The following is a 27,000-nucleotide window of genomic DNA, read 5'->3' as shown; positions in this document are numbered from 1 at the left end:
GTGTAACGTCGCTGTCTACTGTGATCTAATGGCGTGCTTGATTGCGAAGGTCTCGTTGGCTGGCTGTCGTCGATCTGCTTATTTCCGTGACGTTGAGGGCTGGCTGGGTGGGTGGATGGCTGACAGCGACAGCGTGGGGTTAAAGGATCACAGATGAGGTGGTGGGAGTGGGAGATGGGATGGGATCTCGAGCTGTCAAGGGAGGGAGAGAGCGGGATGAGAGTCAGCCACGCAGGTGTGCCGCCGCCCTGCAGGAGTGGAGCTCCGGGCGATGCTCCGGCAATGCCAAGACTTTATTCATCCCTCGGAAACGAGGCGACACAATTGACCTTACTTTGTGCAAAAGGGGAACGTTTGTTTATTGTGCATGGAATCGTGATGTTGTGCACACGACAACAGACGTTACCTACACCTAGATAAGTTCCCTCCCATATGCAGCTGGTGACTGGCACCGTATTCTCGGGAAGATGCCTGGCGAAGATCGAGGTCGGTCGGGAAGCTGCATCAGCGAAGTTGGGATGGGATAGGACAGAGAAGTCAAGTGCCGAAATCGAGCTTGGAATGCCGTCCGTCTCATAGCTTGGTCCCATCTCATACCCAGACTTCCGAGACAAATGATTCAGACACCCGCTCTTGATTCAAGCAAGGCAGAAATTCACCAGATCCGAAGTATATCAAGAAACCAAACTCCTCGAATATCTCTTCTCCTCTCACTCCTCTTCATACAGTACAAATCGCAGCGCATCTCCATTCCCTGCAAATTCATGGCGTCCTTGTCCTATTGCGAACCCCTCACCCGTCTGGCTGTCCATCCGAACACCCTCTCACATTTGTACCTATACATACATATAAAAGCGATTCCCAACATTTCCAAGCGACCTGTTGATCACATTGCATGCCTTTTCATTGTCCGTCCTGCACTTCCCGTCTTTTCGTCTTGTTCTCCGTCGTCAGTTGTCGTTACTTGTACAGTGGAGAATCCTTCGGGTGTTCACCGCCTTCTTGTCCCATCCAACTCTACTGTCTAACTAGGTGGAGAAACCGCGCTCAACGGTGCCAAATCGAGCTCTCTGTTGTTTTGAAATCCCTCTATCAGCTTCCTCTGGTCTTGGGGGTGCGCTGTTCTGAGGGTTCAATGCTTGTTCGCCTCTGCTGGTACAAGTTGTCGTGGGTCGTTCTGACGGTCCAGTCCCAAGCTTTTTACAAAGTCTGCTCATTACCCAAATAGCAGTTTATGTTGCCAGCTCAAGGCCGTGGGAATTTTTTCCTGTCCGTCTTAATTCGGTGGTCGTTTCGACATCGAGGTCGCTTTTACCTTCCATCCCCGATTTCTGGACGCTCGTAGATATCGTACAGACCAACTGCCATAGTTGCGCTACTCTCTAGCTCCCTCCGTCGCCACTTAGTACTCGCAACAGTTCTCAGTGGGTGGTCGGCTAAATCAACGTCAGGCTCGACTTTGCTATTCTGTTCCAAGCCATCTAGCGTCCTTGGTGTGGGGGTGGATAATACATTCCATTCGAGGGATCTCCATAGCCATAGCCAGGCGGGGGTGGTGGATGGTCTTGATCGCTGGGAAGATGTGGCAGAGGCTGCTGTCCACCGTGTGGTCCATTCCATCCAGGATAGTGGTCGGGGCCAGCGCTAGCTGGCTTCTGATACGAGTATGGCTGTTGCCAATTCGAAAATGGTACCGGGGGTAGAGAATGGGCAGAATGCGGGTGCTGATGTGGTTCGCTCGACGTCACCGAGATTGGATCATGGGTGGCCACAGTGCTCGCCGATGTCTGTATTGGAGGTGGATACATGCCTGAAGACTGAAGGACGCGGGGTTTCGTCGTGTAATGATCGTTGATTGGGGGAGGGGGTGGATACTGCGCATACTGAGTATTTTGATGTTGGGTGTGGAGACCTTCGAGATTGCTGTACGAGATGGAACGCTGGGGCACCGACCAGCCAGGATCTTCTCGAGGACTGGCCTCAGGGTGAGGGGTCGGCCAATTCTGTGGGGGTGGGATTTGAAGACCTGGGGTGAAGGGGGAGAATGCAGGAGTTAGAGGTGAGTCTTGCGGATTCACTCTCCAATAAGGCTGGGAAGATTCTGTCTTCGGGTTCACCGTACTTGGGGATGCATCCGGAGCCATCCAATTTGTAGTTCCATGGTGCGCTGGCTGTGAGTATTCAAAGTTTCGAGACGTGGTGACAACTGCAGCATTGTTAGGAAACTTGGTGAGCGAGGAAGAGAGAAGATCCTTGCCCTTATTCTCTGGGGAAAAGCTTTCCGTTCTCTGGCGCTTCATCTGAGGGCCACCAAGATCCTGGATAGGGGGCATGCTGAGATGGGGATATGGAAGAGTTTGGGGAATCTCTGATTGTACCTGGCCCGACGAAGTCGATGGGGATGATTCTTCGGAGGCTCTTTCTGTCCCGCTCTGGGCCTTCGACCCTCTGCGCTGAGCTTCTGGAGGTGGCTGTTGATCGACTGGATAGAAATTGCATTCCTTCTTCAATCTAATGCAGTTCGAGCATCGGTTATGAGGATCGCCTGGGGCTGCAATGCACCGAATTTTCCTTCGACGGCAGTGACCTACGTGCTGCGCGTTAGTTCTGGGAAACTCAGATGCTTCATTTCATAACTTCATTTCGCTATAACATACCACATGCCACAGAAGTTCTGTGGTAACCGAGTTTATTCCTCCTCTTTTCGGCGGACAAAGCAAGTGCAGCTGCATCGGCCGAGGCTTGACCGCGAACATTTGGCGTTGACATTGATCTTTTGATCTTTGCGGACTTGGATGCTGCTAAATTTCCTCTATTCTTCATACTCGGCGAGTCTGGCTTCATCTGAGCAGGTGAGGATGGTTGTACGTGGTCCAAGGGGGGGTGGGTGAAACCGGGGATCATATTCGAATGCTCCAAAGAGTTCGGCAGTGGATACTGATACGACATTGAAGCTGGACTCTCTTCTGGTCCTGAAGGTGAATATGTATGTGGAGGATCGCCCAGATTCCACATGCCGGACTTCGAATAGAATGGTGCTTGGACAGAGACTGCCATCAATTACGACTCTTCCCCATGCGCCTCTGTTCTAAGAATGTTCCAATATTGGACAGGGAGAACTTCCTCTCCAAGAATTGCTGGGAATTTCCCTGGCCTGAAAACAGGATGCAGGCGATGGTATGCTTGTCAAGGTTTTTAATTGCTGAACCCTTCGACTGGCAGTATTATTGCGTTCAAAATGGAGTCAATAACAGCAAAGATGCGAACTGACTGAAAGACGTGTGAGGTCGATTTAAGCTGGTTGCGGCACGTTACTGGCGTTGAAGGCCGAGAGAGGAACACGGGCGGTAAAGAAGGGCACCGAGACCTAGTATGCCGGTCTCAAGTGGTCTTTGAGGGCGCTTTGTATCTTCAATCGAGAACGGGGTAAGACATGCGGAGACGAAAGGACTGTCTGTGGCTTGAGCTGCAGTAGTGAGGATTTGTGCTAATTGCACACGGCAGGTAGACCAGTCGATTTTTGTGTCGTATGGGATAAGCAGTGTCGCGGGGGCAAGGTGTTCAACTGGTTCGACAACGAATGGGAATTGAAGGCTTCACGCCACTAGCAGCATAGTTCCTGAAGCCCTTTTTGAATTCCACAAATATCCTTTTGTGGTGGTGTGAAGGTTCTAAGATAGGAAGGGAGGGAGGAAGGGGATGAGAAAAGGAAGATTCGAACCGATGATGGCTGGCACTAAGCAAGTGAAGGAAGGAAGATCAAAAGGCTAGTCCAAGGGCCGAAGTCAGTCCACGAGTGTCAGGAAAGGATTTTGCAGTGGCAAAGAAGTCGGGGAAGCTCAAGAAGAAGCATATCTGAAAGATCATCAAGAGCAGACCTAAGACTTGGGTCCAACATTGGAGGTTCGTCTGCGACGCCACGAGATTGGGTAACATTAAGGCCAAGATGCCCCCTGGAAATTCGTGACGGATCAATTCGATGCTTGTCAGCTTGAAATCCACCGGCCCAGCCTGTGCAGCCCTAGCATACTTCCTCTACATGGCAACCCTGGTCGCTCTGGCGCCATCAGTTCTATTCTGATGTCGTCGTTCGGACTCTAACTCGCTCCCACTTACCCAATTCTAGGGATTAGTTTACACTAGATAGGAATGTTGAAAGGGGTCCCTCCTTGCTGAGAGTTTGCTAAGAATGACCTGACCTTTGGGTTGATGTTGAACTGACTGCTTGGAAGACCCGATCCGGCGGCGAACAAGGTCGGAACAGCAGAGGAAAGCGTCAAGACTTCTGCACTAGGCACTATTTGGCAATGCTCACGTCCTGGACAAATTGAAGAGGCAGCTATACGGACCTCCGCCCTTGCCAACAGCCTCAAAAGGTCGGAGACAGGCTTCTCAAACCACGGTCAAGAACCGGGGTGGCCAGGGATCCGGCCTACATTGCCCTCGTTGGGACGATACCCACTTACTACCACTAGGCGCAAGTTCTTTGACAGCTCCCAAGCGTGTACCAAAAGAACCGTGAGCCCCTAATGCTCCACCAAACGTCAGCTTCGCATGTCGGCGATTTGCAGGGCATCCATCCGCCATCCGCCAGGAGGGTTGAGCAGGGCATCGGCGTTCGATAGTCGGTTTAGTGTTGCGCCACAGCACCATCAGGACCATCACAATCGTGTAGGGGGGTTGTCCTAAGAGGAATGTAAGCGAAAAACCCAGCTTCAACTTCCCTGGTGACAGCGGTGCGGTGCACTTTGGCCCCAGCGGGCGCATCCACCCACCTAACATCCAATGGAACAGCCCTGCGATCAGTCGACCGACACACATACCAAAACAACCCAGCAAACAGCACCGTGGGGCGTCTACATGCCAGAGGTCAAGCCACCGACTCTCATGGCGCTGGCCAATCCGACCCCTATCCAGTACTATGTGTCAGTGGCAGGCGTGTCTTCTAAAAATTTCCTTGTACCACCGTCAGCGCATCTCTGTTCGTCGTCAATTCTAATTCTTGGAAGTTATCATCCATGGCACTACCCCCCAGTCCACGAGTTCTGCTTTTTCCTTAGCTATCCAGGATTTCCTTTCGCTGCAGCAGATGCCAGTTGCAAGGGTAGCAACTGTCTCCACCTGAGCATCGTCCCATGCTCCATCATGCTCGTCTTGATCCATTATTACTGATATTGGCATGTCATGTCAGGCACTTGCTTTACTGCGTACGCTTTACCAGCTCATCTCACGTCCCCTGTCTCCTGCCATCTAGGCGCTGAACCATTGGTTGGGAAGGATAGAGATTAAGGTACTACGGAGCTCGCTCCAGCCTGCAGTGAGGATCATAGATCCCCACGTCTGTCAAGCCTTGATCGTTGAGGCATCTTGTCGATCAGCCTTTCTGAGTTTGATCTTCTCGCGGGTCCGGGATAAGGAAGTTGGCGAGGAGAGAGGGGAAAGGAAACAGACGAGACAGACAAATCCAGGTTGAGAAATCAAAGAACCCACAGAGTTGGGGAAGTGAAGGGTCATGATTGGCACGTGCGAGCATGAAGGTTTCGTTAAAACGAAGATCTGACGATGGATCATGGTCGTGTGGCATTGTATGGGGATAGGCCGATCATCTTGGCATATCGAAACTACTGTGCTGGAACTGCTATCTCCATCCTTCCTCGATTGGGACGTGGCAAGCGAGCAAGACATTCCCATCTTGCTAATTTCCAGGAACGTGGATGATGGGATCGTTACGGAACGCGAGCAGAGTTGTTTGGGACCGAACGGAACCGGATGCTGCTGAATAATGTGCTGCTAGCACGTGTGCGGAGGGTATGTGTCGATCTACTGGGACCATCCGGTCGCCGGCCATAGTCAAGACATGAGAAGCTGTAGCCGTGGGGCTTTGGGAACTCCTGTTATGAAATCTGGGATCTTTCAACCTCTGAGAAACTTTTAAGTTATTACTACTGCAGGGAGTGCTCAACGACATATCCAGGATTCATATTTTCAGCCCCTATCGGTCGCGAGACGCAGCGACGCACCGTCGCAAACTAGTCATCCTCGATGCCACGCGATGGATCCAAGTGGGGGCGTCGAAAATAGGGTACGCGAGGAAGCTCGAGGGCTAACTGCTAAGGATTAAGTTAAACCCACACGCTTTTCAGGGAGCGACAGAGATATCATGCGCCCTAAGTACAACTCCGTACTGGATTAATTGCTTGGTACTTTTGCGCATACGCAACTGAATATCGACTGATGTTAGTCATGCGAACATGTAGATTTAACTGGACAGCCAGCTTCTTGAAGAGGCAAGATCAAAAGTCAACAGGAACTTCGTCCAACAACAGTGCACAATTCCCCTGGCCTCCAGAACGCCTGCTGACGTAGTGAGGTTGATGTCGTTCTTGACTCAAAACAGTCTTTTGTGGCTGGCTGGCTGCAGAAATCGTCTTGTCCCTAGATACGGCGGCCAACTTGCTGCTCTACAGCTGAGCTGTCTGCAACAACCCATGCAGAGCCTGATACAGATACAGATAGCAGAAGCCGACGACCATTCCCGAGTATAGTCGAGAACATCGCAGGACCCATTTTGTTTTGCCGTTTTCTCTTTCACGTGTGCGGAGTCCTGTTTGACTGACTCCGATGTTGAGATCGGCTCGGTACTATATCATTGAGACAGACTCTCGCTCTGCCCTTCACAAGTCTTCATACCCCGTTGCACATCCTCCACGGCTCGAATCTTCCGAGCGCGACGGACCCCGCCAGAGAGGCCACATCCGAAAGCCCCTGTAATTACCACTTTTGTCGATCGATCTGCTCAGAGATTTCGAGAGCAGTTAGGTAAGAGGGCAGAATTGTACGAGACAGCCTCAAGCGGCTCTGGCATCTCACACGCCAGTAGTACCCAGCGCCCAGTGCCATAAGGCTGCTTGCTCTACGTTCAAAACGGCCAGGAGATATATATCCTACTACTAATACTGCCACAACTAGCAGTGCATGGCACGAGTGACCGTTGAGTCGCTGGGTCTGTAGTCTGTACTGCGTGCTGGTGCTGGTGCTGAAGAACCGATCCGAGAAAATTCTCCGCCAGCCTCTTGGGCTCTTGATACCTTACCCTTACCCTTACCCTCTCTACCTCGGCCGACAAGAGAAAAAGTCGGGGACCTGCTACAGCGCTTGACAGGCCGGCGCAAGGCATTGGTGTGGTGGTAAGCCCTGCGAGTGGCTCGCGGTCGCAAGAGCCAAAGTGGCGATCATATCCAAGTGGAGCAAGGTATAATTAATGGGCCTCGAAAAACCTTTCATCCTGGATTGCCACGAGCTGAAGAGGCTGTCAACATTTTGGCTAAATATCGTGCGTGCAGTAGGTAGATCCGACCTACGGGAGGATCCCGCGCCGTGTCCAGGGAATCCAGGCACGTCCTGTGAGCGGCGTCCCCCTTTCATCTAATATTCTCGAGCCTCTGTATCAAACTGTTATTAGTTGCACATGTCTGGATCTTTTTCTCAGTATCACAAATTTGTTGACAATATAGAAGACACGATACTCCAGCTGCTCATCGTACTCGGTTATGCATTATCCACTTCTGTACTCTTTCGGACCGGATTTCCGACTCCTTGGTCGCGAATCGCGATCACAATTATGAAAAGTGCCCAGTGATTTGGGATACGTGAGACCCTGCCTACGCGTGCAGCTGCACCTGCGAGTACGATTCAACGAATCACACCGAGCTTTAAGCTGCATGCTGCCCAAATATAGGAGACTTCAAAGCATATCCAAGGCTAGATCTTAAGAAGTTAATGGGCATTTCCAGGCCCGATCGAGTGTGATCGAGTGCAGATGCTCTGGAATGATTCTGAGACATTGCGTCGACAGGAAAGTTTGCTCCATCTCTCTGAACAGCCAAATTAACGCAATATTGACGCGAATCCTATTCTTGGAAGCAGATATTAATGATAAGACGGGGATGACAATGCATTATGCAGGTCACCATAACCAAGGTCTCTGAGGTTCAATATGTAGGGCACGGACCTCGTTTGATACAGTTGACATTTATGATATCGGGAGTGATATACATAGTGAATCAATGCTTCCTCGTCCTTGTTGCTTAAATTAAACAACAAAGCATTTTCACGCACCTATCTTTATTTTTGGTTTATTTGCTCTATATTGAACGGCGAGCAAGGTCTTAGATTCGTCTCTGTTCTCTGGAAACTCAATATTAGGCGTGAACATTAAACGACTGAATTTCGGCTGTTATCTGTCGATAAAAGGAGCCTTTAATCTGAATTCATTTTACGAGGCCCTCGGTACCAAAAAGGACGAATGGCACTGCGCTCAACCTCAAAGATGTATCTTGTCACTAGTGCTAAACTTAAGCAATGCACGGATTGTATCTGCTCCACGGCATACGGGCTGCATGGGTTCTGGTACATCTGCAGAGCAATCTGTTGCTTTCACGAGACACTTTTCCTCTCCTTCAAAATCTGCACAATGTCTTCAATCTTTTTTTCAAATAGAGCCAAATTGGCATGAAAACCTGGGCGAGAATCGACAGGTCCGTATATTGTGTAGCAATTTGAGTGCGGCTGATTTCGAAGATCGTAGATCTTGACGAACATCATTTGGACAAAAGGGCTGCAGGAGCGTATTTTCTCGTCACAGTCTGCAGAGACGCAAAGGTTATTGGGTTTCTACTTCGGTCTCCAGCTGGACAGGGTCGTGGGACTCGAGACGATATCAGCATATTCTGAGTAAATGCTTTCCTTGCCTCAATTGTTGCTCGTTCCACAAGCCGGTCATTATTTTACCCGTTAGTCCTTGCAGCCTCCTTATCCAGCCTCAACATCAAATGATCTTTTGGAAGAAGTAATCTGAGTCTCGTCTTCAGCCTCTGCATAACATGCAAAGTAGCTGGACCGCGGCAGCAACTGGCATGTCTGCTCTTGAAAGACCTGGAAATGCTTTTATCCTTGAAGAACGCATGCATTGTTGCATCATCTTCCACAAACTGCCGGTAGGTCGTCAAGGTTAGAAGCCGGGAGATTCATTTTCTCCTTCATAGAATTTGGACAGTAGCATTCCCGGGGCGTAATGTAGGAGCATAGTGCGAGATTAATGAGTACGTGACAGCAGAAATATTCAAAGAATATGCACCAGGTTATTCTAATCTCGAATCGCCACTCCCGGTGAAGAAATATTCCTCCAAACAAGCACTGATATGCCTATCTGAGTGCCAGAAGTTGGCATTTTACTTTCTGAAGCGTTCCTCTTTTGCCATTAAGGTTCGCCGCCCAACGCTCTTGTCGTTCTCCTGTTATGTTCGAGTTGGAACTCCGGCTGGAATTGAGGAGAGGGCATGGCTTGGAGATAATTCCCCAAGACCTTGGTAGTTGTCTGCTGATATGAAGTGGAGAAGTTCAGCATTTTGACACAGCATGTTATGGATACCGCATGAATAAGGACTGGAAGAGGCTGCTCGCTGGAAACAATTTTGTATGTTTGGGAAAGTTGAGCCGCCGTGGCCTTCTTGTTGCGGTTGGTTGCTGTGGACAGCTCACAGAGATAGTTTGGCTTCTGCCACATTTGATAAACATAGAAATATTCTGCCAAAAAGTTCCCCAAAATAAAATTTATATCCTCCTCGTATAGAGTCGTATGGAATATATCTCGTTTAGTTCTGTGATGATCCTTGGCACGGACACATCCCTTTTCATGTAACCCAAAAATCTAGCTTCCCACCTCACCATTTGACAACCACACCAACACAGCTCCATAACCCCATTCACTATTTGATACTTGATCCATTGACAAGTCAATCCTCAGAATGAGACTCATGAAATACCTCTCAAGCTTCCTCTGCGCTTCTCAATCAATCATCCCCTCACCAGCTTCCACGACAAACTTCACGCTCCAAGTGTGGCTCGACAAGTTCCCCCTTAATCACCAATACATCTCATGGTTTCCCATCCCCGACAAGCCTGTCGGTCTACCACTATTCCTCAACTCACTACTCATGATCTAATGAGTCGCAGGGCCGCGGCTACTTCGGTATCCCAATACGGAGTCCAGCAGAGCCGCTCCCCGTAGACGACCGCGCAGTCTTCACAATTAACAGTCCCTCTCCAGGATCACTATTTTTTTCGTCAACGAAACTAGGCAATCAGAATAACTTCGTCTTCGTCCAGCAAAGCGGCGAGGTTGAGTACGGCGCAGAGATTCCTGTAGAGTTCTTCGCGCCATACATGGGCAATTTCACGACGGTTGATTTCACGCATTGGCCTGACCTGGAGACTATTCATGCTTTGGATTTCACTCCACCGGAGTTGGTTCTTGGTGAGTACTTCCAATTGAAGTTGATCTGGTGCTATTCTATCTTTGTTTTCCAGAATTTGTCGTTCCTTGGAGAGCATTGCTCATGCGGGATTGACGATAGGTATGTTTCTGGCTTGTCCAAGAGAACTTGGTCATGGCAAGGAGAAAGGATATCGCTTAATGGCTATGACTCGAATGTTCAGGCATCCTGGCTGTATTACTCTTGATTGGCTGGTTCAAGAAGATATCAAAGAGGAGAGCATTGACAGTGGGGATTCAGAACCTGCTGCGGACGGTCGAGGTTTGTAGCCGAAAAATGTAAAACGGACGCCAAAAACTTATAGTCGTGCGATGCATCTTTTTGATAGTGTCTAACAATTAGGTAACCACCATTAATTCATCGTAATGGGCTCGTGAAGTATGCTTTCCAGGTCAAGTCTTTTGCCTGTGTTGGGGTATTGTGGGGAGTGCTGCGGCATTGTACCTTCAAAGCTCGGCTTTGCACTATGAAGACTAAGTGCAACAGTGAGATTTTAGACACTCGTGTTGTGTGTCTCATACAACGGGTGAGTCACGCCGCCTCAAACTCTACATCATTTTCTCACAGTTCTCATAGCTGCTCTGAATACACAAAAGTTAGCTGCTGTATAAAACGAAGTCTGCTCCCTACTTGGTATCAGTGCCTAGACTGGTAATTTCGAAATTGAGAGATTTCATGCAGGGTTTAAAGATAGACATCCCTGCAGCAATATATTCGATAATGGCAAGAGCTTCGTCTTTGATCCGACATGGGTCTTTTACTCCAGAATTCGATGATTTGGTATCCAAGACCATGCGTCGATGGAAAGTCCCGGGGCTATCAATCGCTGTAATCGACAACGACACTGTCCTTTCAAAAGTATGATTTCATGCCTCCGCATTCTGAGGAAGATGCTCAGATGTACTAGGGATATGGTTACAGTCGTTATCCTGGCAAGCCAGTTAATCCAAGTACGCTGTTCAACGCAGCAAGTATGGCGAAAGCATTCACGGCGACTGCAGTCTCTTTACTCGTCGACGATGACGAACGCTTCCCCCATGTGAAATGGACGACTGCTGTCGCGAGTTTGATTGGAGATGATTTCGTACTGTCGGACAACAGGACCGATCAAATCACTGTTGAGGATATTCTCTCGCATCGGACTGGATTGCCACCGTGAGTAACTTCATCGCTCGGGGAAGGTAGACTGATTTTTACTGAGCTTTATTAATACAATTTAGTTGTGACGATGCTTGCTATGGAATCAATGCCAAAGTCTCCGATACGCCCAAATCAGTAACAAGAAAGCTTCGCCATCTCCCCCGGAGTCGGCCCATCCGCACGACATACCAATACAGCAACGTCATGTTCGCAGTAGCTGCCCATCTCGTGGAAACCCTTACAGGCCAGCATCTTGAAGACTTCCTACGTGAGAAGATCTGGGATCCTCTGAAGATGAATAATACTTTCTATGCAGGAGAAGACCTGGAACAACGCCAAGGTACTCGAGACATGGCCACCGGCTATGGATATGACAAGGAGAAGAAGGAGTATTTCGAGATTCCTTGGCCTGTTCAACCTGAAGGAAGGGGTGCTGGAGAGATAATTAGCAGTGCCCTTGATTATGCAGAATTTCTGAAATGCATGATCAACAAGACCGAACCAATATCAGAAAAGGGGCACGAGGAGCTGGTCAAGCCACGGATCGTGACGGACGAAACGTTGAAGCCCTATATGAGTCACGTATGCTACTCCCTGGGTTTTGAGACATTCAGTTATCACGGTGAATTGATCATTGGTCACGATGGAGCCACAGATGGATTTACCAGCAAGATGATATTCATACCTCGTCTCAAATGGGGATTTGTTTCGTTCGCCAATTTTCAGGACGGATATGAGGCACAGCAGAAAATATGCTGGGCTTTGGTCTACGACTTATTGAGCATTTCTCTAGACAAGCAACTTGACTGGGACGAGCATTTTCAGAGGGAGCATGATGAGAACCACCCCGACACTAAAGAAGATCGATATCTGTACCCAAAGCTGCCAGAACCTCCATTGCCGACGACTTTGGAATTGTCTGCGTATGTCGGAGAGTACTGTCACCCTGGATGGGGAACTCATATCGTCGATTTCAAGGATGGAAAGCTGCAAATCGACTGTAGGGATCGAACATGGAAGTACATCTTAACGCTCGTGCATGCCTCTGGCGAGTTCTTCGTGGCTGCTGTGAGAATGCTTGATGTGCGCGAGAAGTTCAATCTCAGAGCAGAATTCAGGATAGGTCCTGATGGTGGAGTAGGCGCTCTAGGGATTGAGTACATTGAAGAGCTGGGTGGAGAGAAAATATGGTTCGATCGGGTGTAGATGGGTTGCTTACAGGCAGCATTCCAGGCAGATGAATGACCGATACTTACTCGAAATCAAATAGTGAGGAGATTCTCGAAAATGAGGTGTGATTCAAATGAGCGTAAGTCATGCTCATTAGAAAGTGCACTAAATAGGTCCGACGAGGAATGGATTGTTGAGAGTCCTGGTGTAACTCATCTCCTACTGTATGCGAGCTCGCAATCACCTCACCGCAACACCAGCCCCCCGGTCGTGAGTCAAGAGTGATACCAAAGCGCCGGTTAGCATCTATGGCAATCGTGGGAAACCAGCTGACCACGATATCGTGCGTGGCGCTCCCTGAGTCCTGGTTGTTGGGATTCGGGATTTGACGCCGACCACTCAAACTGCATATTCGCTAGGGTTTGGAGTTCACCAACAGTCCTGTTTCATTGGAACTCGAATCAGCAACACCTCCGAGCAGTCGCAACAGGTTGAGATGGAGCTTTGGCTGGTATGTCGCCACAGATGGTATCTTTTCAACTTAGCTTGTTGACTCTGTGTGACAAATCGTGGGGTAGAATTGGTTTTCGAATGACCACGATCATCTCTCGGGCCAGATATGAACCTTTTCCAATCCACTCATATTCCCTAATTTGCGGCATGTCTGTCATGGAACCTTGAATGTTTACCCTTTTCAACTAAACTTCCTTCTAAAATCTCATATTTTTGTGTGGGAAAGTCTAAATTAGGGTATGCATGCCATTTCTCTGCTCATCTATCGAATTCTTGCAGCATACGCCACCTTCTTGGGACGCGAGACATCTTGCATGTTACTAAATGGTAATGTCTTGCCTTGAGGTTCACATCGTTCCTGTGTCTATTTGAAGGCAACAAAAGATAGCAAAGGAATGTCTTGTCTCAAGTCTGGAACATTGATTTCATATGTTGAGATCCCTGTGGAACGTCAAATTAAAGCGACTTTCCAACTGTACGATATGTTCAAGATCCGTATCAAGCCCAGGGTAGCCTTGCGAACCGGACAATTTCTCATTCTGGACTCTTTGCTTCTTTTTGGAAATCTACCTTACTGACTGCTTGGAAATTGGCCCCGTATACAGATGCAGATTACTATAGCCGGGAGCTTATTGATGCTTGGTATTGGCAGCAGAGTAAGTATCTGCTCCAGAAGCTCGAAGCATTGATCGATACATGACGTGACCTAATTTTCAGCCGCCGTACGATCTAATCATTGTCAATATTGGTACGATCTGGAATGTTGGAAGGGGAGATCGTCGAGCTTAGGCTCTTCGACAATCGAGGCTCGGCATGTGGAGAAACCGGTGGGATCTTACATAGGATCTCGATTGCATGCACGTCAATATAAGTGGTGAGATGGCGCAGACTCTTCCACCAGTAAGCTGGATTTGGCTACGTCGTATTTGGGGGCGGCTGATTCAGTTACCCGGCAATTGTTCATTAATCGGAGAAACATTACCTCCACCAAGAAACACACCGATACCATCATGGGCTCACACGTAGACATTCTGGCGGCTTCGCTCGAGATCTTCCAGCTGTCGTGTTGTTGGTGGCGATGCGCGCATGAGCCAGTCTCGCCAGTCACATTGTCATGGCTCTCTCGCTTAGCCTGGGAGCTGCGCCGCGAGCAGTGTTGAGGTTGCTAACGAGTGGGATAAGATACCCTTGGCTTTTAAATCACGATCATTTCTGGAGAGACGGGAGGATTTCAACTTTGGTAACCGTCAGCATTTAGTATATCCAGATCAAGGTAAACTTTTTCGGAACGGAGCGAAATAGGTTAGCGGTTCTGAGAAGGTAGGCGATCAACATGCCAGTGTCGTAGTGGGGGCTCTGTTGACTCCATTAGATCCCAGCAAGCCGTATCTCACCTGCGGTAGTCTGGAGTGTGCTTCAGCTGGACACCTAAAATCTGCAGGAGGATTTGTGTGCATGCATCTTGGCCTACCGAAGTTACACGTACAGCTGACTAACTTTTCCACCTTTTACCTTCACTGATGCTGGCTGACTGGCTGGTCGTCTGCGTCGAGGCATTACCTGATAGCCGTTTAGGAAGCCGTGCCACAGAACGACTTTCGGTAACTGGATTCCTTCAAAAAGCCTTTTACATGCCTGTGGATTGTTAGATATCGAGTTGAAGCCATGCTGTAGTGCTTTTTTGTGATGGTGTTCCAGCCTAGGAATTCATTCGAGCCGCTCCTCGAACCAGGTTCTACCCTTGCTCGAAACCTCTCCAGATTCTCTCCACACCATCCCAGACGTATCCTACCTTAACTGGTTCATCCAATAGATACAATCAACAGCGTGGCGACAAGGCGTCGGTTTCTCTGACTAGTGTTTCCATCCTTTTACTAATCTGGACCCTCCCGCCCTTTTGTTCGGCGCAAGTCCAGTTAGGCCCTCTGTCCTTTTGATTTTATAGTTCCTGCTTCTTACATTATTTTTCCACTTTCCAACACTCTAAGTCACTTATGGTCCCCATTCACTTCATTGACGGCGTCACTTGATCAAAGTTCCTGTCCGTCTCTCGGTATCACAGAACTAGCAATAAAGACTGGCTGCTCCCCCATCCGCAACGAAACATATCTGCCCTCTACACCTACACAGATCACAGACTGCAGGATAACCTCGATATCGTCTGCTTACTACACAGCCGATTCTTCAGTCACATCCCAAATAGGAAATAGTGGATCGACATCGGACATTCACAGAACGTGCCTTCCTCTTGTGAATCTTCCGAGCTCGCCCACAGTCACGTCACAGTTCTCTTCCGCCCTTTGATACCCAACAAGAACAATAAAGTGACTATTCGTTCCTCTTCATCGTCGTGCAGAGTCTCCTGTATAACGGGACTCACGAGGACGAGACTTGGTCTTCCATTTCTGTCTCTCCACTCTCACTCAAGTTTTCCAAGTTTACACGACACCTTTGGGAGTCGATGGCCTACAATGATGCAGTCGAAGTCTTTCGAGACACCGAGTATCCCATGATGAAGGGTAAGCATATCTCAACCCCCAAAGCTCTTCCATACTCAGCGTTAGCAACAGGCAAGATTTATCTTGACCATGGCGGGACTACCATCTACGCAAAGTCATTGATCGAGGACTTTTCGCAGAAGATGATTCAAAACCTTTACGGAAACCCTCATTCGGCTTCGGATCCTGCTATGCTTTCTGGCCACCTGGTAGACTCCATTCGAATTCAGGCTTTGTCATTCTTTGGCGCAGACCCGGAGCACTTCGACTTGGTCTTTACGGCCAATGCTACAGCTGCTATCAAGCTTGTTGGAGAGAGTTTCAGAGATCTAGCAGCCAGTAACCCAAGACAACCGTCATTTTGGTACGGCTACCACAAAGACGCGCACACTAGCATTGTTGGAGTACGCGAATTGTCGAACGAACGTCATCATTGCTTCATAAATGATGATGAAGTCGAGGATTGGTTGAATGAGCAAGTGGGAGTAACAGGCAAGCCATTGAACAGTGAAGGACTACCAGGATTGTTCGCTTATCCGGGACAATCTAATATGACCGGCAGACGACTACCCCTGGGCTGGACCAAAAGATTGCGTGATTGCCTCACTCCGTCCTACCAAAACACATACTCCCTCCTCGACGCAGCTGCGCTCGCAACCACTACACAGTTGGATCTCAGCGACCCGGATTCTGCGCCAGATTTCACAGCTGTCTCTTTCTACAAGATTTTTGGATTCCCCGACATTGGCGCTCTCATTGTACGCAAGAAATCCGGGCACATTTTGGGTTGGCGCAAGTACTTTGGTGGAGGAACCGTCAATGGATTGACCGTCATCCATGAGGCTTCGGTTCAACGAAAAGATGTAACATTGCATGACGGCCTGGAAGATGGCACTCTCCCTTTCCATAGCATCATCGCTCTAGGCTGCGCGATTGAGGTACATCGAAGACTGTACGGAAGCATGAAGACAATATCGCAGCATACGTCTTTCCTTGCCTATCGTCTCTTTCATGGGATGAAAAGCCTCACCCACTACAATGGTGTCCCTCTCTGCGTCATGTATACTGATCCGGACCGATGCACCTATGGCGACGCCACGACTCAAGGATCCACGGTAGCCTTCAATATTATGCGCTCGGATGGGACATACATTGGTCATTACCTAGTCGAAAGAAGTGCAAATGCAAAGGGAATATATCTTCGGTCTGGCGGGCTTTGCAATGCTGGTGGTATCGCTAGCTATCTCGAAATCGAACCATGGCAATACAAGCGCGCATGGTCAGCCGGCTACCGCTGCGGCGAAGGCAAAATTGAGTTAGTCAACGGAAAGTCAACAGGAGTAGTGAGAGTGAGCTTGGGAGCCATGAGCACCATCGCTGATGTTGATAACTTTCTATCTTTCTTGGAAGAGGAGTATATTGAAGGCATGGACAAGATGATGGATCTCGCAAAAGTTGACGACCTAGGTATTGATCCCTTTGGCCTGGAAATCATGCGCAGTAACGATAGTGGGTTTGCTTCCGCGGCTCATTCTGCTGGCCACTCGTTCTCATCCCCTGGACAAGTCAACGCTCGTCGAATGATAAGTTCTCCTAACTTGAGATCTCCCATGAGACCAAGAGAACCACGGGTTTACGCTCAAAAGTCTTTCTACGACCGTCGACCCACCACTGCGACTAGTCATATCAGCCAAGTCAGCCAGAGCAGTCAGATCTTTCGCCCACCACCACCTGTTTCGTATAGTCAGAGACCAGAGACTGGAAGAACCATGGTGCCAGCAGAAAGCATTCGGTTCTCTGAGTCAATTGACAGAGCGTATTATCCATCGATGCCTGGCAATTTTCAAAACACACAAACACAAAAGGGACGAAACGTTCTGAAATTCTGGAAGCCAAGAAAGCCCCTTACAAATGCAAGCGGTAACAACAGATGACAATATAGGCATAAAAGGCGTTAGGAGTCAGTGTGTTTCATTCATTGGAGGCGTTATGACTTAATATATGTGAGATAGCGTTGGCACTTGCTGTAGGATTGCGTTGCGAACGGGCTTTAGGCTAGCAGGTCCCATGGTTGGAGTTGGAAAAGGCCTGTGTAGATGGATAATATCCTTGCGTAGAAGGAGGTCTGACGCCTTTGAAGAAGAACAGTAGCACTAGCAGATAATCAATCGACTCGCTTCAATAATTGCTACCAGAAAGTGAAGCGACATGTCTACGGGATCTCTGAGCAGACTTGCTCCTAAGCTCATGGCAAGTTCGTTGAAAGGAGCTCGCGGGATTCTCTCCCTGGGCACGGCGATAGCCACGCAGCCGATGATAGTTGGAAAGAAGAAGCCAGCTATGCTTGAAAGATATACTGGTATGATAGAGGGTGGCTGAGAGTGCCTTTCGTGGCTTCATTTGAAAAGATCAAGCCAGACAGTGGCTTCAATCAAAGCCAAAAGCCAACAGATACAAAGCCATGATTCCAAAGCAAACATGAGACTCTGCTCGGTATCAGAAACAATTGGACGAACTCTGCAATTACTGGTGTCGACTCGACCCAAACAATATATGCGTACACAAGAAGTCGGCCCATCGTCGTCCTTCCTATAGATATCTTATCTTCCAAGAAGCGCAGGTTGAGGGGCAAACCCATCCATCACTCGGTGACTTAAGAAACGCCGTACGCCTTCCATGTTCTCTATCTGTCTGTTGCCAATCCCGTATCTGTGTGCTTGCTTCTTCCCAAGCCCTTATGCTGTATATGTGTAGTGAGGTTGCGGTGTGATTTGGCTCCTATGCCATTATGAGAGAGATATAGCACCTCTTCGATTGTCGCGGATGTGGAGGAAGGCTTGGAAACTGCAGCCGACGAGGAATAGCTATTGTTGGGTATTTGGTTAGCTTGGAGATCGATGATGATAACGGTAGATTTTGTTCAACGGCATTTTTTGCTTTGCTTGCTTCTCCATCCATCACAGAACCATTGGAATATAGATGGTAGAGACGTGATGATGTTGGAAGAGTAGTCCGGAATATTGTAAACCTACAGCATAGACTATCACAGCGGAGAAGACGGTTGCGGCGACGGCGGCATGGTTCTCTGGATCTTCTATCGTGCCGGTCATGGAGTGGTGGTTTGCTTTGAAGAGGGCGCCGATGACGGATAGGATCACAATGGCGAAGCAGGAGATCACAATGCTATACGTTCCAATACATTAGCTTGGACTCTCGCTGGCCGACCTCCCTCTCCCTTCTTCCATCTGCTTGGATACGACGATGGAAGCTCCGAGCGCAAGTCACTTCGAAACAAGGGCTGCGCATCGTGGCAAAGAATGGGGAAACGCACCATGACCATGCTTGCATAACACCAAAGATCGGCTTCATTTTGACGGCTTGTGATAGTTGTGAGGGGTATGAGTAGCAGTTGGGAGCTGGGAGGGTAGAGAGGTGGAGTGCTTTGAGGAGGCTGAAGCATGCAGGTGAGGTCGAGATGCGCTAGTGATGTGACGATGGTTGAAAGGCTTGGCAGCGGCGGAGCGGAGCGGGGGTCGGTGGAGGGAAGAAGCATCTTCAGCTTCATGTCGCTCTACAAGGTTGGAAGTCTACCGCCGTTCAAGGCTAATGCGGGGGTTTCGTTTTATTACGTTGCATGATCGATTCTGACTTTGACTCCTTACTCTCGGTGACTTGCATATCTTGCTTGTCTTTCGGCCTCCTGTTTCTGTTGATCTTTGAGCCACTGTCGGAATCGATTGCCTTGAATTGCCCCAATATTCAGATCAGCTTGTCACCTTCAATATCGGTACCCTTTGCTTGTGCTTCAGTACCACTCAAATATTGTTTTGAAAAGACCGCCTCTTGACCAAAGGAGTCGACCTCACGATGGTTGGGTAGGTTCAAATCTCTTTATTCGTTTCTGTTCCCCAAGGCTGTTCTACTTCAGATAGGACTTTCTCTTGATTCCGATTCAGAGCATGTTTTGAAGTTCTTGGAAAACAGCAGAGTCCGAATGGACCCGTAATTCTGCATTTCCTTGTCTCGGTGAGAAGATACGATTTCCCGAACATATGATAGGCTTGTTTGTGTTAACAGCATTGCTGTTGCTGGATTTCGTCGTCGTTACCTTGGAGATTTCTTCCAGGTTGTCTCACTTTCCCTGAGATATGGCTCGTTCTGGGCTTCAGACTCCACGAGTCAAAGTCTTGGTTTGATCTCAAGTTAAGAACGTTCTGATAAAATTACTGTTACTGTCTATGAATGGATAATTGAGGATAAAGATGTTTTTCGTATGCGCCTGTTTGGTGGTTGAGCAAGTCACCCTGGTCAATACCTGCATTTTCGGCTGCATTGCCAAGTTCTTGGGGATCGCATGAATCATTGATTTATCTTCTTCCCCTCTCTTTCCCCGCAAATGAAATGATTGAGAACATTATCTTAACTTGGCTGTCGTCATGACGTGCTAGACCATTTTCCCCTGCCAGTCCTGCTTTAAATGGTATCCTTTGCAGGCATATTTTACAACCAACCCGCATGTATATTGTGCGCCATTTCTTCACTGGTATGCACAATTTCCTCGCAAATATAACAACATGATTACATTGACATTTTATAGACTGGGGAAAGTAGAGTGGGTCTTTATGGTATTTGGTTTAACCTAGAAGGGTGCCTATTTGCAGGTATTGATGTGAATCAATATCATACTGCACGTATTGAAAAGCACGTACATGCAACGCTACGGCAAAGTTTCCGAGATTCTCGTTGCCTAGACCAAGACCAAACTCACCGTCCCAATCCTAGCTGGCCAACATTTGACCTTGGTCTAGTATCTTTGAAGCTTTTCGGTTTCTTAAGTCTACGCTATGGTCGACGAACAGAATTTCTGGTGGCAGCCTAACCAGATAAGCTTTCCCATCTCCATACGACCACTACTTTTCCTCGAAGAATCAGCTCCCTGCACGACTGACAGGAGCTTGGCTAGTCCGAGCACGGAACCTGTTGCTCGTTCCGTATTTTCTGCAGGTTGTCTAAAGCCACGAAAGTACTTTGGTGTGAAACCACAGATATTCGGACACTGAACAACCGACGCCACATACTCTCCCGGCACTTCATCAGCCCGTAAGGCAGGAAAAAAGTATCTCCATGGTTCTGACGAACGAGGACACGGAAAGAAACCATCGTAGTAATTTAAGCAGATCTCGGGTTTCGTGCTCCAATGATTGGTATTGATGAACTCCAAATATGCCCAGGATATCAATAACCTTGGCAGTCCATACAAACTCGCTTTCACTTAACGCTATTACCAGTACATGTCAGCTCCCGAACGAGATGTTTGAAACTCGTCGGCTGTAAAAGGAATCCATGGCGGCAATATTGGGGAAATGCGGTCAGGTGGGTCGCTGATTTTTGAATCACCCACGTCCCTCCCAGATCAGAGCGTCTAGGTTGTATTCGCGACAAGCATCCCCATCCCCTCTCGTGTCTAGATCCGGATGAGTTGACCATTGTGTTTCGGGGATCAGGGGCTCGCTTAAAAGTCTTTCAGGGGTTCGTTGCGGAACAAAAAGCTTGGTATCGACTACCAGCCACTCCGGACGCTCTATTCCAACCTCCAACCGCCGTCCTACATCGGTCTGACAAGGCCCATTCAGCCGTCACACAATAATAATGGCGTGCAAACTTGCAAAGTTATATTTTCTCGGCCATGGGATGCCATGCCTTTCCCAACCACCGCCAACGACCTTCATAAGCCCTTCAGTAAGAGAAAAACAAAGAAGAAGGCAAGGAGACAGGCGCCAAGCTTGTACGAACACGGCGCTTCGCCTGTCAGCAATGCTCGGCGACCGCTTAACAGCTGTGACGAGTAAGCTCGCAGCTTAGGCTGAAACATCAAACAAATGTGAACAACTTGTCAACTGTTGGCCGTCCACGGAGGCGGCCTGTGCCTGCGTTCCTCGAAACATCTAGGCGCAACCCTGCGTGAGATGATGTGCAACTGGGTAAGGTAAGGCGTATGTTGACGAGAGAAAGACCGTGCTGGGTGCCCAAGCTCGCTGTCACCCAAGCTAGCCGTGCTTGCCTGTCTGCCCCTGCCCCTGCCCCTCGGATTATTTGTTCGAATGTTTCCAAGAGAATGGAACAGACGGACGGTTGGACTCAGATCTCCGAGATGGATGGTGTTCATACTGGAAAGTTACTGGGCAGAAAGGGCGCAGTCGTGCCTGCCCATCCCACGCAGGTAACCAACTAAGTCAGTGCTTGCTGCAAGGTTCCCTGCATATGTGTGTGAGTGTGAGTGCGAGTGTGAGTGTGAGTGTGACTGCACCTAAGGCAAGGCAAGGTAAGGTGGAAGGATCGTTCGTTCGTTCGAATTTCAATATATTATGACGGCGTCCCGCAGATTGAGAATGCGTGTGAGTGGTTACGTGTTGAAATACCCGTTGGCACGACTATTTAACTCCCTTCACCTTTACCGAAATTATCCCTCCGTTGGATTCCTCACCCCCAACGCTCGTTTAAGAGGAAGCATAACCCTCCACACTGCGACTCTTGAATCTCTACAACCTTCTCATACTCTCTCATCTTCGTCTTCTGTTGGAAGGTAAGCTCCCACACCTCAGCTGCTTTGGGATGCGCATAGCTAACTAGCATACAGAGTGTCACCGTCCATTCCTTCAGATAAACAAACAAGAGTACTTCGAGATGTACACCTCCTCCATCGTCGCGGTCTTCTCGACTGTACTACTCGCCTTTACCAACGCCCAGTCCACCACTGAGCCCATCACTGGCATTCGCGGGAATGCGACCGTTGTTGAGAACAACCCAGTCGGAGTGATCTACACAGCTACCCTTCCCGAGAAGCCATTCTTCAATCCAACAAACCCAAAGGGCAACGTTAAAGGATCCATCTCTGCTGCCGCAAATCCCAATGGCATTGGCGTGAAGTTTGCGGTCAAGTTTGAGAATTTACCAACCACAGGGGGTCCATTCCGTACGTTCTCAGCCACTATTCATCATACATACTTTGGCTAACAGGGAAGCAGTCTACCACATTCACGATGCTCCTGTCCCCGCTGATGGAAACTGCTCCAAGACTCTTGCTCATGCGGACCCTTACATCCGCGGCGAGGCACCCGCTTGCGACGCACAGCTCCCACAAGCCTGCCAAACCGGTGACCTCTCCGGGAAATATGGAAACATTGCATCTGACCCCTTCGAAGCTACCTACACTGATGATTTCGCATCTACACTCCCGGGCATTGGCGCCTTCTTCGGCAACCGCTCATTCGTCATTCACTTCGCCAACAAGACGCGTATCACATGCGCCAATTTCACGCTCGTCGGCTCGAACGACACAGCAACTGTGCCTCCATACCCAACCACCATGCCCACGACTCTTCCAAGCACTGTTCCCTCGACAAGTGCCACACCAACCTCGTCTGGTCCACCAGTCGAGTTCACCGGAGGTGCCAATGCAGGTGCCGCATCTATGCTGTCTCTGACAGCTGTCTTCGGACTCTTTTTCATGTTGTAAATGGTATGGTGGGGTTGTAATGGGCTACAAGATGTTTCGGGGTGTTAATAAGAATTCTTTCTGCTTTTCAAAATGGAAGATGGTAATGACGGGGTTAATGATGCGGGCTAGAAGAGAAGACCCGGTGGACATACAAATGTAATACTAGACGTTGCGGCGTAAGATACCACGAAATCGATGACTTCAATGACACCCAGGTACCTTGGTACAAGCAGGGCGAGTAACCTCTCTGGCCCTCTGTTGAATCTCACCCTCCAAAGCTCACCTCACTCACTAAATTCCACCTAACCAAACATCACGAACTTTCCAACACGAGCTAAGCTCTGGCTGAGGTCGGTGCAACATCAAGCGACCCTGACCTCCGTGCACAATAAGTTTAGAGTTTCAAGATGCCAAGACTATCAACCAGCGGTGACGGCCCGTTTCAGGTTTCTTCTTGGGGACTTCTGGCTGGGGAACCGCCCCCTTGGCGTCTAACGGAGGTAATTCCTGGACCTAGAGCCCCAGGTTTCATATCCTCGTATTCTAGATGGTGTTGAATCCGAGCGGAGCGCGGGGGAAAGATAAGGATGTTAAGTAGGTAGCAGAAGTTGCGTCGTTGACATTAGGCCTCCACGTGATGAAACAGCCACCCGAAAGTCTCTCGCAACCTCCTGTGTGGGTTGGAAGTTTGGAAGTTTGGAAGCTTGATACTTACTCACCGGGAAGTGCAGATCCGGAGATCGTGGCTTTACGGAAAAGTCGTTCTTTGCAGCTGAAGCTTGAAGTTCGGTGGCAGAACGAGGGTCGAGTGCTTCAATTGGGTTTGATGGCACGGTTGTTTAGCTGCTAGGTGAGAGGTACCACTGCTGGATGTCGTTCCTTGATTCTGTTCCGTCAAGGTGTTCTGTCTTCTGGGTAAAGTCCCTCCTGCACAGGTATGAGAAGAACTTGGGGCCTTGCCGGCCGTTCAGAGCTTCCCAGGAAGGGTTAGACGGCTATTCTGATGGCCAAGAGTCTCCATGCTCTCTCTCTGCTGAAGAGCCTTCCTGAGACTCTAGTTTGGGACTGCTCATATGGCTCTCTGTCTCCTTCATCTGAAAAGATGAGACCTGTTCTTCGAGCGCATCCCTTTCCCTATGTTTGTCCTCTGCTTCTCCACCAAAGAAAGGCACAGAGATACTCAAGAGAATGGATTCAAAGTTAGGTTTTCACAGATGGAATACTGTTGTTTGCCTAAACAAAAATCTCGGATTTGGAAGTACAAATCTCCACATGAAAGGTTGACGTCGACGAGAAGTTTGAAAAGGGTATAGAGCAAGGTTATTGTTGGGTATTGGGTCTGATTCGACGATCAATGATGGAAGAAGTGGCTTCTATCTATTCCAATATTCGGTGAGCTGCTCAAGAGGATCTGATGCTCAATCTGCAGTATAACGTCCTGTGAAGCGAGCAAAATCCGAACAATTTCATATTAGAAGCAGTTGCGATTACCCTGTCTCAACGTGTTCTGGCTGAGAAGATTATATCAAGTGGCAAAGCAACTTGATCTCCTTTTTCAACTCGCTTTTTCACGGAATACAGAAAGCGGAAAGTGGATTGGATAGTGGACGCTTTTCCCTCTGTTCCTGACTATGTTCTTCAGAAGTCGCAAACTATCCACCAAAGGAGAATTCATTCGCCGATCTATGCTCTCTCCAGTAAAGCATCATTCATGGGTCTGACAGCACTATGCACGGAAGCCGAACAACATGTGTCAACTCTACCAAGCCCACCAATCCCCTTCCCCCATTCAACACACTAAACCGCGCCATCTTCCCATCTCTGCCGTCGCACGCTTCAGATCCGAGAGCTTCAACCTCTCAGAGGCGAACAACTGCAGAAGAAGACAAACCAGACTTCTAGCTCCCGATGGCTTGGTCAACCGACTGGACGGTAGGATGTACCGTTCCTCGGTTCCTGCGTGTCATAGAGGAGATCTGAAAGTGGCTGCATGGCTGCGGGATGGGCGGATCTGAAAATCTTATTCTCTGCTTTATTCCCATGTTGAAAAAGAAAAGAGCTTCCCCGGATTGTCTGTGGTCATCAGTCGTGTGCGCTGTCGTGATTTGGGTGTGGTGTCTCTTCTTTCCTTTACACAACGTTTCTGGGTTCTTGGAAACTCGAGAAACATGGCTGAAGATAGAGGTCCTGAACTGGGTGAGTTGCTCCTCGATTGATGATGTGTAGAGTCAATGCTGAGTGTAGTGTGCCATGAAGCCGCTGTCTTGGGTCTGTTCTTAGGCCTGAGCTTGGTATTTGTACTTCTTCGAGTCTATGTTAAGACATTCTTGAGTAAGAGCTGGGGAAGTGATGATATCCTGCTCGTTCTTTCTTTGGTAGGATTCTCTTATCTACGAGTCCACGGAGTAAACTCCGCATTCCCTTGAACCTCTGTCACGAGAGCGAGACTGATCATACCACATAGATATTCTTTACAACCTACTGCGCCTGTTCAGCGACAGGTGTAAACTATGGTACTGGTCGCCATGCAACAGACATACCGCCAAATGACATCCCCAAAGCTCTATACTACTGGTTTCTCTGCGAGATATTCTACGCCATTACAACGCTGTTCATCAGACTTTCAATCGCAGTCTTCCTACTCCGGATCTGCGTCAAGCCTCTACACAAAAACATCGTATACATCACCTCAGCAGCTATGATCGCCTTCACCATCTTCTACTTTTTCCTCGTCATCTTTCAGTGCCATCCAACGAGTTACTTCTGGGGACAGTTCGAAGGGAAGAAAGGGTCTTGCATTAATCCGGCGGTGGTACCGAATGCAAGTATTGCTCATTCGGCCGTGGCGTTTACAGCGGACTGGATCTTGGGGTTACTTCCGATAGCGTTGATTTGGGATTTGAAGATGAATACTAGGACGAAGGTTTCAGTTGGGATTTTGATGTCGTTGGGATTGCTGTCAGTGTTGTTTAGTCCCTGGTATATCTACTCACGATTAACACATGCACAGAGCAGGAGTAGCTACCATGATTCGCGTCCCATACATCAAAGTCCTAGCACTTACCGAGGACTTCCTCTTCGCCACAACGTAAGTACCCTCCGTTTGTAAACCTACCGTATCATTAACACTTCTATCACTGATCTCATTTCCAGCGACGTAGCAATATGGTCTACCGTAGAACCCGGTCTCGGGCTCTGCGCCGCAGGAGGCGCAACACTCCGTCCTCTCTTCCGCAAATTCTATAATCTCTCCACCCTCCGCTCTCGACCAACACGCAATACGCACCATCGAGACAGCCACATGATAAATCTAGATCACCAACAACTCGGCGGTATCAACAGCTCGAAAATTTCATCACAATCCAGAACTCAATCCCACACACAATACCACGCACAGATCCATTCAACATCTCACTCTCACTCCCTTTCACAATCACGATTCCAATTTCCCTTCTCCTCCTCATCTTCATCCTCGCCCCCAGACAACGAAATCATCTACCTCCGTTCCGACACGATAGACACCTTCCGCAGTCCATTTGGCGATTCAAGAGAAAACGTCAAGGATAGTGACAGTCACAATAATAGCAGAAGCCAGGATGAGAGGAAGAAGAGCGAGAGCTCAAAGATGGGAGGGATCAAAATAGAGCAGACGGTTGAGATTTCTCGTGTTGAGAATCATGAAGATCTGGAGAGTGATGGTGGTTCACTGAAGAGCGTGGAGAGACCGAGGACTGCAAAGTCAAGTTGGGATTTGGTGTGAGGGGGTTGGATGCCATCTATCGATTAGATGATAATGTACTGTATTTGTTTACTATTATGGAGCGAGTGGATACTTGGGGGTTATGGA

At 48.8% G+C, this 27,000-nt stretch overlaps 7 protein-coding genes across 7 annotated transcripts; 5 read left to right on the top strand and 2 right to left on the bottom strand.

Annotated features, from left to right (window-relative positions):
- Positions 1 to 1,481: 1,481 nt before the first annotated feature.
- ONS95_007778 (uncharacterized protein) lies at positions 1,482 to 3,057 on the bottom strand (the record flags this gene model as incomplete). Its single annotated transcript, XM_058501298.1, has 3 exons — positions 1,482 to 2,206; positions 2,258 to 2,587; positions 2,658 to 3,057. 3 exons carry the CDS (start codon positions 3,055 to 3,057, stop codon positions 1,482 to 1,484), a joined length of 1,455 nt encoding a protein of 484 aa, XP_058362615.1.
- Positions 3,058 to 9,806: 6,749 nt separating this feature from the next.
- Positions 9,807 to 10,603, top strand: ONS95_007777 (uncharacterized protein; the record flags this gene model as incomplete). Its single annotated transcript, XM_058501297.1, has 3 exons — positions 9,807 to 9,962; positions 10,015 to 10,315; positions 10,416 to 10,603. The coding sequence occupies 3 exons, from the start codon at positions 9,807 to 9,809 to the stop codon at positions 10,601 to 10,603; spliced, it is 645 nt and encodes a 214-aa protein (XP_058362614.1).
- A 451-nt stretch (positions 10,604 to 11,054) lies between these two features.
- ONS95_007776 (uncharacterized protein) lies at positions 11,055 to 12,680 on the top strand (the record flags this gene model as incomplete). Its single annotated transcript, XM_058501296.1, has 3 exons — positions 11,055 to 11,192; positions 11,242 to 11,489; positions 11,555 to 12,680. The coding sequence occupies 3 exons, from the start codon at positions 11,055 to 11,057 to the stop codon at positions 12,678 to 12,680; spliced, it is 1,512 nt and encodes a 503-aa protein (XP_058362613.1).
- Positions 12,681 to 15,618: 2,938 nt separating this feature from the next.
- Positions 15,619 to 17,589, top strand: ONS95_007775 (uncharacterized protein; the record flags this gene model as incomplete). The annotated part of the gene is made up of 2 exons (XM_058501295.1): positions 15,619 to 15,676; positions 15,728 to 17,589. The coding sequence occupies 2 exons, from the start codon at positions 15,619 to 15,621 to the stop codon at positions 17,587 to 17,589; spliced, it is 1,920 nt and encodes a 639-aa protein (XP_058362612.1).
- A 1,023-nt stretch (positions 17,590 to 18,612) lies between these two features.
- Positions 18,613 to 19,024, bottom strand: ONS95_007774 (uncharacterized protein; the record flags this gene model as incomplete). The annotated part of the gene is made up of 2 exons (XM_058501294.1): positions 18,613 to 18,838; positions 18,987 to 19,024. 2 exons carry the CDS (start codon positions 19,022 to 19,024, stop codon positions 18,613 to 18,615), a joined length of 264 nt encoding a protein of 87 aa, XP_058362611.1.
- Positions 19,025 to 22,339: 3,315 nt separating this feature from the next.
- ONS95_007773 (uncharacterized protein) lies at positions 22,340 to 23,171 on the top strand (the record flags this gene model as incomplete). Its single annotated transcript, XM_058501293.1, has 2 exons — positions 22,340 to 22,628; positions 22,681 to 23,171. 2 exons carry the CDS (start codon positions 22,340 to 22,342, stop codon positions 23,169 to 23,171), a joined length of 780 nt encoding a protein of 259 aa, XP_058362610.1.
- Positions 23,172 to 25,321: 2,150 nt separating this feature from the next.
- Positions 25,322 to 26,913, top strand: ONS95_007772 (uncharacterized protein; the record flags this gene model as incomplete). The annotated part of the gene is made up of 5 exons (XM_058501292.1): positions 25,322 to 25,349; positions 25,410 to 25,528; positions 25,618 to 26,111; positions 26,164 to 26,241; positions 26,307 to 26,913. 5 exons carry the CDS (start codon positions 25,322 to 25,324, stop codon positions 26,911 to 26,913), a joined length of 1,326 nt encoding a protein of 441 aa, XP_058362609.1.
- Positions 26,914 to 27,000: the final 87 nt, after the last annotated feature.

Source organism: Cadophora gregata (assembly GCF_030347475.1).
Source record: "Cadophora gregata isolate MNR1 chromosome Unknown scaffold_2, whole genome shotgun sequence".
Taxonomy (NCBI): domain Eukaryota; kingdom Fungi; phylum Ascomycota; class Leotiomycetes; order Helotiales; family Ploettnerulaceae; genus Cadophora; species Cadophora gregata.
Note: the sequence above shows the minus strand (reverse complement) of the source record. Positions and strands in the feature narration are given on the sequence as shown.